At 51.3% G+C, this 14,092-nt stretch overlaps 1 protein-coding gene across 3 annotated transcripts in view; it reads left to right on the top strand.

Annotated features, from left to right (window-relative positions):
• LOC135918004 (nidogen-like) overlaps positions 1 to 14,092 on the top strand; it is a 382,953-nt gene that overhangs the window by 358,583 nt on the left and 10,278 nt on the right. For 2 of the 3 annotated variants that reach the window (XM_065451667.2, XM_065451665.2), the window contains one exon: positions 12,652 to 12,778. In XM_065451667.2, the coding sequence (XP_065307739.2) occupies positions 12,652 to 12,778 (127 nt within the window). Of the gene's footprint in view, positions 1 to 12,651; positions 12,780 to 14,092 lie in introns of those variants that run through there. The other variant, XM_065451666.2, reaches the window with a different exon arrangement.

The following is a 14,092-nucleotide window of genomic DNA, read 5'->3' as shown; positions in this document are numbered from 1 at the left end:
AAATCCCCCAGGGAACCCCATCGACCTCCGGGCTGTTGGGCGCAGGGGTCTTGCCCTCCAAGGCGGGACCTTCCCTGGTAACTTCTCGCTCACAAGAGCATGTGTCCGGCGCCTCACAAGAGGCAATGGACACCACACCTATCCCCAAGGCGCCCCAGGCGCCTAAGGAGCGGCGAGGTTCCCTCGAACGCTTCAAAAAGAGCAAAACCCCGGTTACAGGGCCTCGAAAGGGCTCTGTAATCTAAGACATCCCTTCCCTTTCCGTAAACACAGCACCAATTAAATTTAAAATATGGATACACAAATCATTCAATGGAATGTCAGAGGTCTACTTAGGAATCTTGATGATGTTCAAGAACTTATCCATAAACACAATCCAAAAGTGCTGTGTTTACAGGAAAGACACTTAAAATCCAAACACACAAACTTTCTCCGTACGTATGTTACGTTTCGCAAAGATCGCGATGATGCTTTCGCATCATCGGGTGGTGTTGCGATTCTCACTCATAAAAGTATAGCATGTCAACCTTTACAGCTACGAACGCCCCTTGAAGCAGTGGCGATGCGAGCCGTTCTGCTAAACAAACTCATCACTATTTGCTCGCTTTATATACCCCCACATTACAAATTAACTAAACATGAATTTCAGTCCTTTATAGATGAATTGCCAGAACCTTACGTTGTCCTTGGCGACTTCAATGCACACAACTACCTGTGGGGCGACCCTCGTATAGATGCGCGAGGACGTCTTGTTGAACAGTTCCTTTTCTCGTCTGGTGTTTGTCTTCTGAATAAGAAGGAAGCGACATACTATTCTCTTGCAAACAGAACATTTTCATCAATAGATCTTAGCCTAGTCTCCCCGTCACTACTGTCTGAACTTGAATGGGAAGTAAACGACAATCCTTACGGGAGCGACCACTTCCCTATACTACTAAGAACATATAAAGAAAACGAATGTCTACCACAGGCTCCTAGGTGGAAGATAGACACAGCCGAATGGCAGAAATTTCGATCTCTGTCTAGTATCTCATGGGCTGACCTGTCTTCGTTAGGAATTGATGCTGCAGTCGAGTTCTTTACAGCATTCATAATAGATGTCGCATCTAAATGCATATCCGAAGTGAGTGGTCTGGCATGCAAACGACGTGTGCCGTGGTGGAACAGCGAATGTAGGATCGCCCGTAAGAATCAGAACAAGGCGTGGGGGTTGCTGCGCGCCTCCCCCACTGCGGAGAATCTTATCAATTTTAAAAAAGTAAAATCCCAAGGCAGGCGAACCCGCCGACAAGCCAGAAGAGAAAGCTGGCACAAGTTTCTATCGAGCATTAACTCGTTTAGGGATGAGGCCAAAGCCTGGAACAGAGTTAATAGGATTAGAGGGCGGGAAACACATTCACTCCCCCTGGTAAACACACAGGGCGATACACTGCAAGATCAGGCAGACTCACTTGGGGAATATTTCGAGAGCGTGTCAAGTCAAACAAACTATACACAATCCTTTCTCAAATACAAACAAACAGAAGAACGTAAGCCATTAACAAGAAAAGGTCGAGAGAATGAGCCTTACAACCGTCCTTTTTGTATTGCCGAATTGAGAGCTGCCTTGAGCGCATGCAACAGCCCCGCACCAGGATCTGATAGAATCATGTATGAAATGCTCAAACACTTACACAATGACACGCAGGTTACACTACTCACACTTTTCAACACCATTTGGGATGCAGGGTACCTTCCAGCTGCATGGAAGGAAGCCATTGTGATCCCTGTTTTGAAACAAGGCAAGGACCCTTCCTCAGTGGCAAGTTACCGCCCGATAGCCCTCACAAGTTGCATTTGTAAGGTGTTCGAAAAAATGATAAATCGGCGACTCATCTTTTTCCTTGAACAGAGCAAAATGCTTGATCCTTATCAGTGCGGCTTCCGAGAAGGACGCTCCACAACTGACCACCTTGTACGTGTAGAAGCAAATATCCGGGACGCCTGTGTACACAAACAATTCTTCTTATCCATATTCCTCGATATGGAGAAGGCGTACGATACGACGTGGCGTTACGGAATCTTAAGAGACTTGTCAGAAATGGGCATCCACGGTAATATGCATAATATAATAGAAAGCTATCTGTCAAATCGTACCTTCCGAGTAAAAGTCGACAATGCACTCTCACGCCCTTTTACGCAAGAAACGGGCGTACCCCAAGGAGGCATGCTCAGCTGCACGCTCTTTATAGTGAACATGAACACGCTTCGTGCTTCATTACCACCCGCCATCTTTTACTCTGTCTACGTGGACGACATTCAAATAGCTTTCAAATGTTGTAACCTCGCAGTCTGCGAGAGACAGGTACAGCATGGCCTGAACAAAGTCTCAGTGTGGGCAGACAAGAATGGATTTCAGATCAATCCTAACAAAAGCTCTTGCGTTCTTTTTACAAGAAAGAGAGGCCTGGTTCCGGATCCTTCCTTAGAACTGTGTGGACAACGAATACCTATCAGCAAAGAGCACAAATTCCTAGGTATCATACTTGACTACAGACTCACTTTCGTCTCCCACATTAAACATCTTAGAGAAAAATGTCTGACAACAATGAATATAATGAAACTTCTATCCCAGACTACGTGGAGTAGTGACAGAAAGTGTTTAATGAATCTATATAAAAGCCTCATTCGATCGCGACTAGACTATGGTGCCGTGATTTATCACTCTGCTGCCCCGAGCCCACTAAAGATGCTAGACCCAGTGCACCATCTAGGAATCCGACTGGCCACTGGCGCTTTCAGAACGAGTCCCATACAAAGTCTATATGTAGAATCAAATGAATGGTCTCTCCACCTACAGAGATCATACATCAGCTTTACATATTTCCTTAAAATACGCTCCAATCCTGAACATCCATGTTTCCATAACGTTACCGATATGACGTGCGCTACACTTTTCAGCAATCGTCCCTCCATAAGAAAGCCTTTCTCGCTGCGTGTGAAGGAGCTTAGTGATGAAATGCATGTCCCACTCCTCGAGCATCGATTAATGCACCTAACCAAGCTCTTACCTCCTTGGGAGTGGCAGGTGATACAGTGTGACATATCCTTTATAAAAGTTACAAAGCACGCTCCTGAGGCCGAAATCCGAATGCATTTCCTAGAGCTCCAGCACAAGCACACCTGCGCAGAGTTCTACACAGATGCTTCGAAGTCAAATGCCGGGGTATCCTATGCAGCCGTCGGCCCATTATTTTCGGAATCCGATGTACTGCATCCGGAAACAAGTATCTTTACGGCCGAGGCCTACGCACTACTCTCTGCTGTAAAGCACATAAGAAAATCGAAACTTCCTAAAGCAGCGATCTATACAGACTCTCTCAGCGTCGTGAAGGCCTTAATGTCACTCAGCAAACATAAAATTCCCGTATTTAATGAACTCTACACCGTCTTGTGTAAAGCGTACGTATCTAAGCAGCATATAATTATATGCTGGGTGCCTGGCCATAGGAGCATCGAGGGCAACGTTCTGGCGGACGAGATGGCCACGTCTATCGCATCGCAAGCAGTTAACCCTACCGCTGAGGTGCCTGTCACAGATCTCAGGCCTTTCTTGCGAAGGAGGATGCGCGGCCACTGGCAACGCATGTGGGACGCGGAAACAGATAATAAGCTCCAGCTAATTAAGCCACAGTTAGGACTCTGGCCCTCTGCTACAAAATCACGCCGAACAGATGTCCTATTCTGTCGTCTAAGAATAGGACACACATTTGGCACCCACAATTTTTTACTCACTGGAAATGAGCCCCCAACCTGTGGGAGATACGGAGAGAGGCTGACCGTCCTCCATGTCCTCCTGGAGTGTCGGAAAGCCGAATCTGACAGAAAGAAACATTTTCCGTTAGCATACCGGCAGCATATTCCCCTTCATCCTGTAATGTTACTCGGCCCAGAACCGCTCTTCGACACTAACGCAGTCCTAAGTTATCTGAAAGATGTTGTGTTGCATGTTGTTAGCCCCACATGTTCGTAGCGTCTCCTCTCTTCAGAGGATGGCGCTGTGATAGTTCTTTCGTGTAGCACGTGCCTCTAGGCTCTTGTGTTTCAAGGGCTCTGGCGAGGCAACAGTGCTCCAGGCATTTTTACAATCTCATATATTTTCTATTCTGCATCATTCTTTTACGATGGATTTTAATGTTCATAGTATTCGTCATCTGTCATCGCCATAATTTTATAGCAAGTAGATTTTACGCACTCTACAGCGACTATTTTTAGGCCACTTTACAGCCAAGTCACATCTTCCACAATACATCGTCAACATCACCACTTGTCATGGCGCTCTTTGGCCAAGCCTGGCCCTTGCGCCACAAAACACCACATATCATCATCATCATCGTTGTCTTGACCTTGTTCTTGATCCATATCGGCGGCTGGTGTAGTTTCGTCCAATGCTGCGGCAGGTAGGGGGTCTCAGGCAGCCATCTTCATGGTAGCAGTACAGTGGGCATGAGCGGCAAGCGATGCTGTCACGCCGTAATCGCGGCGCCTAAGTTAGGCCTAGCGCTGCGGCCTGCTCGCCTCGAAATGTCCAAGGGCCAAGGTGTCACCGGATCTGGGAGATCTTGTTCTCAAAACATTCCACTCGTTAAGACCCGTCGACTGATGGCGATAAGCATGCAGAAACAAAAGATCAGCTATGAGGTGTTCCAAGAGCCGGAGCCCATTCGTAGTGCGTCCTTCACGCGCGCTATTCTTCTAATCTGGTAGATAGATGCTCTTTTAATGGGACTTAATAAAAGGGGTAGCAAAACGCCTACTTCAGGTGTTTTGAGCCTATCTTTCTATCTATCTATATATATTCAGAGCCTCTCACGCTATACCAGCGACCCAAGTTGTCTACTAGATTGGGCCACTAAATGTGGGTTCATAACCATGATGCCGTCGTGGTTCCGTCGTCATCATTCCGGCCTCGCGATTTGACTCGTCATGCCGTCGCCGTCACGCCTTCTATGCCGACCCAGTGGCCGAAGTTGTCTAATAGCTTCGGCCACTGTGTGGCTCGTGAGTGTGACGCCGTCATGCTCGTTCCATCGTCTTCATTCGGGCTTTCTCATCCGACTCCCCACATGCCGTCGTCGTCACGCCATCGTCGTCACACAGTCGCCATGCATTCGTTGTCACACCGCCGACGTGATGCCATCGTGGTCGTTCCGGCTTCGTCATCGGTCTCTTGCCATGCGCCGTCGTCGTCACGCCATCGTTGTCACACAGTCGTCATGCATTCGTTGTCACACTGCCGACTTGATGCCATCGTGGTCGTTCCATCGTCGTCCCTCCGGCTTCGTCATCGGTGTCTCGCCATGCGCCGTCGTCGTCACGCCATCGTTGCCACACAGTCGTCATGCATTCGTTGTAACACTGCCGACTTGATGCCATCGTGGTTGTTCCATCGTCGTCCCTCTGGCTTCGTCATCGGTCTCTTGCCATGCGCCGTCGTCGTCACGCCATCGTCGTCACACAGTCGCCATGCATTCGTTGTCACACCGCCGACGTGATGCCATCGTGGTCGTTCCGGCTTCGTCATCGGTCTCTTGTCATGCGCCGTAGTCGTCACACCATCGTTGTCACACAGTCGTCATGCATTCGTTGTCACACTGCCGACTTGATGCCATCGTGGTTGTTCCATCGTCGTCCCTCCGGCTTCGTCATCGGTCTCTTGTCATGCGCCGTCGTCGTCACGCCATCGTTGTCACACAGTCGTCATGCATTCGTTGTCACACTGCCGACTTGATGCCATCGTGGTCGTTCCATCGTCGTCCCTCCGGCTTCGTCATCGGTCTCTTGCCATGCGCCGCCGTCGTCACGCCATCGTTGTCACACAGTCGTCATGCATTCGTTGTCACACCGCCGACGTGATGCCATCGTGGTCGTTCCGGCTTCGTCATCGGTCTCTTGCCATGCGCCGTCGTCGTCACGCCATCGTTGTCACACAGTCACCATGCATTCGTTGTCACACCGCCGACGTGATGCCATCGTGGTCTTTCCGGCTTCGTCATCGGTCTCTTGCCATGCGCCATCGTCGTCACGCCATCGCTGTCACTCAGTCGTCATGCATTCGTTGTCACACTGCCGACTTGATGCCATCGTGGTCGTTCCATCGTCGTCCCTCCGGCTTCGTCATCGGTCTCTTGTCATGCGCCGTCGTCGTCACGCCATCGTTGTCACACTGCCGACTTGATGCCATCGTGGTCGTTCCATCGTCGTCCCTCCGGCTTCGTCATCGGTCTCTTGCCATGCGCCGTCGTCGTCACGCCATCGTCGTCACACAGTCGCCATGCATTCGTTGTCACACCGCCGACGTGATGCCATCGTGGTCGTTCCGGCTTCGTCATCGGTCTCTTGCCATGCGCCGTCGTCGTCACGCCATCGTTGTCACACAGTCACCATGCATTCGTTGTCACACCGCCGACGTGATGCCATCGTGGTCTTTCCGGCTTCGTCATCGGTCTCTTGCCATGCGCCGTCGTCGTCACGCCATCGCTTTCACTCAGTCGTCATGCATTCGTTGTCACACTGCCGACTTGATGCCATCGTGGTCGTTCCATCGTCGTCCCTCCGGCTTCGTCATCGGTCTCTTGTCATGCGCCGTCGTCGTCACGCCATCGTTGTCACACAGTCGTCACGCATTCGTTGTCACACTGCCGACTTGATGCCATCGTGGTCGTTCCATCGTCGTCCCTCCGGCTTGGTCATCGGTCTCTTGCCATGCGCCGTCGTCGTCACGCCATCGTTGTCACACAGTCGTCATGCATTCGTTGTCACACTGCCGACTTGATGCCATCGTGGTCGTTCCATCGTCGTCCCTCCGGCTTCGTCATCGGTCTCTTGCCATGCGCCGCCGTCGTCACGCCATCGTTGTCACACAGTCGTCATGCATTCGTTGTCACACCGCCGACGTGATGCCATCGTGGTCGTTCCATCGTCGTCCCTCCGGCTTCGTCATCGGTCTCTTGCCATGCGCCGCCGTCGTCACGCCATCGTTGTCACACAGTCGTCATGCATTCGTTGTCACACCGCCGACGTGATGCCATCGTGGTCGTTCCATCGTCGTCCCTCCGGCTTCGTCATCGGACTCTTGCCATGCGCCGTCGTCGTCACGCCATCGCTGTCACTCAGTCGTCATGCATTCGTTGTCACACTGCCGACTTGATGCCATCGTGGTCGTTCCATCGTCGTCCCTCCGGCTTCGTCATCGGTCTCTTGTCATGCGCCGTCGTCGTCACGCCATCGTTGTCACACAGTCGTCATGCATTCGTTGTCACACTGCCGACTTGATGCCATCGTGGTCGTTCCATCGTCGTCCCTCCGGCTTCGTCATCGGTCTCTTGCCATGCGCCGCCGTCGTCACGCCATCGTTGTCACACAGTCGTCATGCATTCGTTGTCACACCGCCGACGTGATGCCATCGTGGTCGTTCCATCGCCGTCCCTCCGGCTTCGTCATCAGTCTCTTGCCATGCGCCGTCGTCGTCACGCCATCGTTGTCACACTGCCGACTTGATGCCATCGTGGTCGTTCCATCGTCGTCCCTCCGGCTTCGTCATCGGTCTCTTGTCATGCGCCGTCGTCGTCACGCCATCGTTGTCACACTGCCGACTTGATGCCATCGTGGTCGTTCCATCGTCGTCCCTCCGGCTTCGTCATCAGTCTCTTGCCATGCGCCGTCGTCGTCACGCCATCGTTGTCACACTGCCGACTTGATGCCATCGTGGTCGTTCCATCGTCGTCCCTCCGGCTTCGTCATCGGTCTCTTGTCATGCGCCGTCGTCGTCACGCCATCGTTGTCACACTGCCGACTTGATGCCATCGTGGTCGTTCCATCGTCGTCCCTCCGGCTTCGTCATCAGTCTCTTGCCATGCGCCGTCGTCGTCACGCCATCGTTGTCACACTGCCGACTTGATGCCATCGTGGTCGTTCCATCGTCGTCCCTCCGGCTTCGTCATCAGTCTCTTGCCATGCGCCGTCGTCGTCACGCCATCGTCGTCACGCCATCGTTGTCACACTGCCGACTTGATGCCATCGTGGTCGTTCCATCGTCGTCCCTCCGGCTTCGTCATCGGTCTCTTGTCATGCGCCGTCGTCGTCACACCATCGTTGTCACACAGTCATCATGCATTCGTTGTCACTCCGCCGACGTGATGCCATCGTGATTGTTCATCGTGGTTGTTCCACCACGCAGACCCGGATATGCCAGAAGGGGAAAAAGTCCGCCTATACTCATGCGTGGTGTGAAGGAGAAACATTTCGGTGCAATGATACGAAGCCCACCGAGGACCGTAGAAGAGTTCTTTCGCGAATCCACCAGCTTCGTAAAAGACACTAGAAATAAGGAACCGGCAATTAAACCACCGCCAGAACTCTACAAACTACGCAGGAATTCAATCACTGGCCACCGACCCATCTGCGCGAGACTATCGAGCGGTCGTACGGGAAGAGCTGCAGAAGTTGTACTGGAGGTCGACGCCTCAAGTTGCCTCAATCGCCGAAATTGTCAATGATGAGGTTCAGCGATCCCTTGCAGTTCCTGAGGTCCAACCAGAAGCACCACAGCCCCAGCCGGAAGCGATAACCTACGCCGCCTTCGCCTGTCGTCAAGGCCACCCGGCCTGACCGTGCCAGGCCCGTTTAACGCCACAATTCCGTCGTCCAACGCGGCCGCCGCCAGCACGCCCACCCGTCGCCCAGTGCAGCTACGCGAAGTAGACGGACATTTGGCGCGCTCCTGACCACCGCCCGCTCTGTTAACACTGCGGAGAAGCGGGTCACGTCTACTGCCGATGCCCTTACCGTGAGATGGGACTGCGAGGGTTCGCCATCAACGAACCGCGCCCACAACAAGGCGAACGCCCACGTGACATCGCCGACTATCTCGCTGCCACACAGTAGAGTCCTCGACGACCGTCCCGTTCGCCGCCACCTGTCGCCGCAGCACCCTCGATACACTGGCCCAGCCCGGCGCCGGTCAGTCAGGCCATATCTGGAAAACTAAAGGCAGCAACCGACGGAGGTAAGGTTGCTGTTCGTCCAACTGACGAAGATCCTCCGCCGCCGACGAAGACGCTGAAAAGACGATCTCGCCGATATATGAACGAGACGCTGCCATCCCGACGAAGCCTAGAAGCAAAAAATAAGCTGGGAAAATGAGACCTGAGGACGCGACGTTCCAGCCACACGTCAACACGACGCAGCCGTGATTCGTCGCAAAGACGTAACTGCAAAGCAAGAGAAAGAACCGCCGACCTCGACGTGCTGCTCGACGGCTACGCATTCACCGCCTTAGTAGACACAGGAGCCGCTTACACAGTCATGAGTGGACCCGTCGCCGCCCAGTTGAAGAAAGTTAAGACTGCATGGGAAGGCCGTCAAATTCGGACCGCTGGAATCTGCACGGGAAGAATTACCATTCAGGACCGGACTTACTCTCCCACCTTCGTTATTATCCAGCCGTGTTCACGGGACGTCATTCTCGGCATTGACTTCCTGAACCAACACGTCGCAGTCATTGACCTGAAGTTGAAGTCGATAACGCTGTCGGAAGATCGAGCGATACCGCCGGAGAGCTCTCGTAGTCACCATGTCTTGAGCGTGCTCGAAAGTCAAGTCAGCATCCCGCCCCGCTCCTGCATTGTCATTTCCGTCGGCATCAATAAACCTGCCAACGTTAAAGGCGTCATCGAGGGTGACCAACGCCTACTGCTAGACCGTGAAATTTGCGTCGAAAGGGGGATCGCTCGACTTCACGGAGGAAAAAGAAAAATGGCTGTGGCTTAGCTAAGGTTAAGCCCAGGATGCGAAGCATACTAGCCTTTATTTTAACGCGACAGCGTTAAGGAGCTCGTGTCGCAGAAAAGCCGGTGCCGTCGGCGTCGTCTCAGGCGTGCGGCGCTTGCTCAGGCGCACATTTCGTTGTCGCGCCGAACGCTGCGTTGCTCGACGCTCACCGCGTCCGATGCGGGGCGCGTAGTCGCTGCGCCGTAGCAAAGCCACCTAGAAACAGTCTCTGTAGCACGCCGCAACCTTCGCTTCTCATTCCAACGAGCAGCTCTGTCTCCAGGAGGCATCTCACCTCGTGAGTGTCTAGCAGAGGCAAGCGCAGCTGCTTATATACCGCCGCGACGCCGCGAGCGACGGCGCGAGTTGGAGCCCCGTTTCTCCTCTGTCGTGACGTCACGGTGTCACGTGGTATTGAAGGCGACACCGCCGCGCCTGAGGAGCTGGGTTGAGCTCCAGTAATATGCTTCGCATAAAACGAAAGTGGTGCTGACAAACTTCAGCCAGGAGTTCAAGCACATCAACAAGGGCACGACGATGGCGTACATCGAGGAAATTCAGGAAACCAGCAATGCGTTCGTACTCTCAGATTCTACCGCATGTACCTAGACGACCATATTTCCCGAACCAGACTTCGGCGTAAATCCAATTCTCCCCATGATTAAGTAGGAACAGCTCAGAAGTCTGCTTCGACGATACAAAGAGTGCTTTTCGACGTCATCGAGAATTCGACAAACACCAGTCGCAAAGCATCGCATAATCACCGACGAGTGCGCTCGACCACTCCGCCAGAGCCCTTACCAAGTTTCCACGCGAGAACGTGAAGCTATAAGAGAACAAGTCAACGAAATGCTGCGCGACAACATCATTCAGCCGTCCAAAAGCCCTTGGGCATCCCCTGTTGTCTTGGTGAAGAAAAGGGACGGAACCCTACGTTTCTGCGTCGATTATCGTCGACTGAGCAAGATCACAAAGAAGGATCTATACCCCCTATCACGGATAGACGACGCATTAGATCGGCTCTACAATGCAAACTACTTCTCGTCGATGGATCTCAAGTATGGCTACTGGCAAATAGAAGTCGACGAGAGAGATCGCGAAAAGACCGCCTTCATCACGCCAGACGGCCTCTACGAGTTCAAGGTCATGCCATTCGGACTGTGCTCGGCGCCTGCAACGTTCCAGCGCGTCATGGACACCAGTCTTCGTGAAAAGGTGGAGAGTATAAATCCAGGGGAAGGTCCTGGACCGGACAGGTGAAAACGGAGTATGATATGCGCAGCCAGCTAAACAGGGCGGCGTCACCTAGTGGAGCCACCCTCTTGAGCCACCGCGGAAGACTCATCCTCGCACACGCCCTCTCTCGCACGTACAGCATACCGCGTCGATGGCATTGCCCTTGGACCTCATATGCGGAACATCATGGCCACGGTTTCTATCGCGATAGAATATCATCTTTGTTTAATGACCACGTCTCTCTGAGCCTGTGACCTGCGTACGACCATGCCAATGGGTATAGACAGTAAGCCACTGCTGTATTTGCTTTTGACAAGTTGCTTCAAAGGGACACTAAACAGGATCATGTTACAGTTGTAGCAACGCTATACAATCAGCTGCAGCGCCGCCAATAAAGACCGCCGCATGAGCGCGCGGATATTTCCATTTACGTGTTCTTATAATAATACCGCCGTTTGTGATCCCCCATTGGGTTTGCGCCATTGAAAAGCCGCCATCATCGTATAAGCACACGCCAGCGCGCCCGGTCCGAGCTCCCGGAGGCTGCCTTCATTCAACAAGTGCGTATCCGCGAATCCAGCGACAGCAAAACAGTCGTGGGAGGTTTGTAAGCTGGAAAGGACGCGAAATACGATGCGGCGACGTCTTGTGCACCACCTCGCCGTGACCTCATGGATGGATGTTTGTTGGGCAGGAAAGCATGGCATTCTAATTGAACCGTAGACTCAATTTGGCATGTTTTGATAACTTTTCCTATGCCAAAGCGTTCTAAATACGAGGTGACACTCGGAAATTCACGACGTCACATTGACGTAATGGCACAGCACCATGACAGGGACATTGAAGTCATGTTTGGCCTTCACTTTCTGCAGTATAGGAATCAACACATTTTCCCCCAAATAAATTAAAATAAATTTCTGAAAGAATTATTTTGCAGCCTTACGTGTTTCAGGGCAATTCCTCAGTGTCTGGACTGTTAACAACTTATCATTGACGAGTCACAATGTGAAAATAAAAATATGGCAAAACTACGATTATGAAGCACGCCGTAGTTCAGCGACTGTGGTATCATTTCGACGACCCGCCGGCGACGAATCAGTAGCAGCGCCACCGACGGGGAGCCGTGCACGCGAGATGGCTTGGGCGTCACTGAAGCGTTTAGCGTAGACAGAGAGGCAAGATTCTTGCTTCCGTGTCTCTGGTAAGCGTCCGGACGCAAAAAGTTAATACACCTACTTGCCATGCTCAAAATGCAATCCCTCTAGCCGACTTAAGAAGCTAGTGCTGGGACTTTCGGTCACCGTACATCGACGCATTTTCGCAATTCAAGTGCAAATCTGCATATTTTTTACAGCAAGTTGATGGCAGCGCCAAATAAAGTGAAACCTCAATATAACCAAGTCAATGAAATCGCCACTTGGTTGAGTTCCAAATTTTACTATATTGAAAAATTCAATCCCTTGCGCAAAGCACCGTCGCTGATCGATTCTTTTTTACACAGAAAGGGCTTAAGCCAGCATTTTAGCTTTCAGTTGTCACAGGGCCCTGCCGTATCTGTCGTCACCACGACAAACTGTGAATCTCTGTTCGTCCTACCCGCCGCAGCTCCCTCGATGAACACCCCGCTGTCGCCGATGCCTCCGGACATCATCACCGGCAGTCCCATTGAAATACGCACCACTATGGCCGCGGCGGACACCAGGGGAAAGCCTCCGTGTACCTTCAGCATCATGTGAGAAGCATTTTTACACCGTGCACACTTTGCAAAAAATTGTTCTCCTTTTCGATGATATCGTTCCTCTGTGATTCGATCCAGACGTAGGAACTGTTGCGTTTGCATAAACACGTGACGAAACCGCCTCCTCCGCCTCCGTTGGCACAAGTGTCGCGCGACCCCGCACGCATCTCGGGCATCGGTCACGCTTCATTGACGGTCGGGCTGGTCCACATGCCTCCTATCGTGGTCATATGCAGCAGCTGAGCACGCGTCCGCTATTCTCGCAACATTTCAAATTCTAAGCTAAGTGAGTTTATTATCTCAAGCTGCTTTTATATATTTCAAATAACAAGCTAATTCTTAGTACAGTTCTCGATATATACAATACTGTCTTTGCACACAGAGTATAAGAACCCCAATAAGATTACAGCTACCTATGAACGGCAGCATATTGAATACCAAGTACCACGTCTTCTAAATAAAATTGAAAATATTCGACACTAAGATAGTGAAAGTTGAAAAAAATCGCTTTAAACAACCTCATCTAGAAAACGGATTGAATATGTTTCAGTACCGATTAAGTGTTGATTACAACGTGGGTATCGGTCGATTTAGTTCTTTTTTCCCTATCTATCTCTCCTACCCCATGTTCATCACGTGCTAATGTTTTCATTGTTATTTATGGCTTGTTACATTAAGGTTTTTAACGAAACCCAATTGCCATGCCCACATCGCTAACTAGTCAGTGTCATTATTATTTTAGCACCTATATATATTTAACGCCACTTACAGTGAGTATTTTAGGCCCTTTTAAAGCCATGTCACATCTACCATAAGCAATTCATTGTCCACGCCATCCTCAATTCATCGTCAACATTTGTCATGGCCCATAGACTTTCTCACTATAACATCATCACCATCATCATCATCATCATCAGCCTGGCTACGCCCACTGCAGGGCAAAGGTCTCTCCCATACTCCTCCAACTACCCCCGTCATGTGCTAATTGTGGCCATGTTGTCCCTGCAGACTTCTTAATCTCATCTGTCCACCTAACTTTCTGCCGCCCCCTGCTACGCTTTCCTTCTCTTGGAATTAAGTCCGTAACCCTTAATGACCATCGGTTATCATCCCTCCTCACTACATGCCCTGCCCATGCCCATTTCTTTTTCTTGATTTCAACTAAGATGTCATTAACTCGCGTTTGCTCCTTCACCCGATCTGCTCTCTTCTTATCCCTTAACGTTACACTCACCATCCTTCTTTTCATAGCTCGTTGCGTTGGCCTCAATTTAAGTAGAACCCTTTTCGTAAGCCTCCAGGTTTCTG

Source organism: Dermacentor albipictus, chromosome 7 (genome assembly GCF_038994185.2).
Source record: "Dermacentor albipictus isolate Rhodes 1998 colony chromosome 7, USDA_Dalb.pri_finalv2, whole genome shotgun sequence".
In the NCBI taxonomy this organism is placed as follows: Eukaryota; Metazoa; Arthropoda; class Arachnida; order Ixodida; family Ixodidae; genus Dermacentor; species Dermacentor albipictus.
This window is presented reverse-complemented; position numbering and strand designations above follow the sequence as displayed.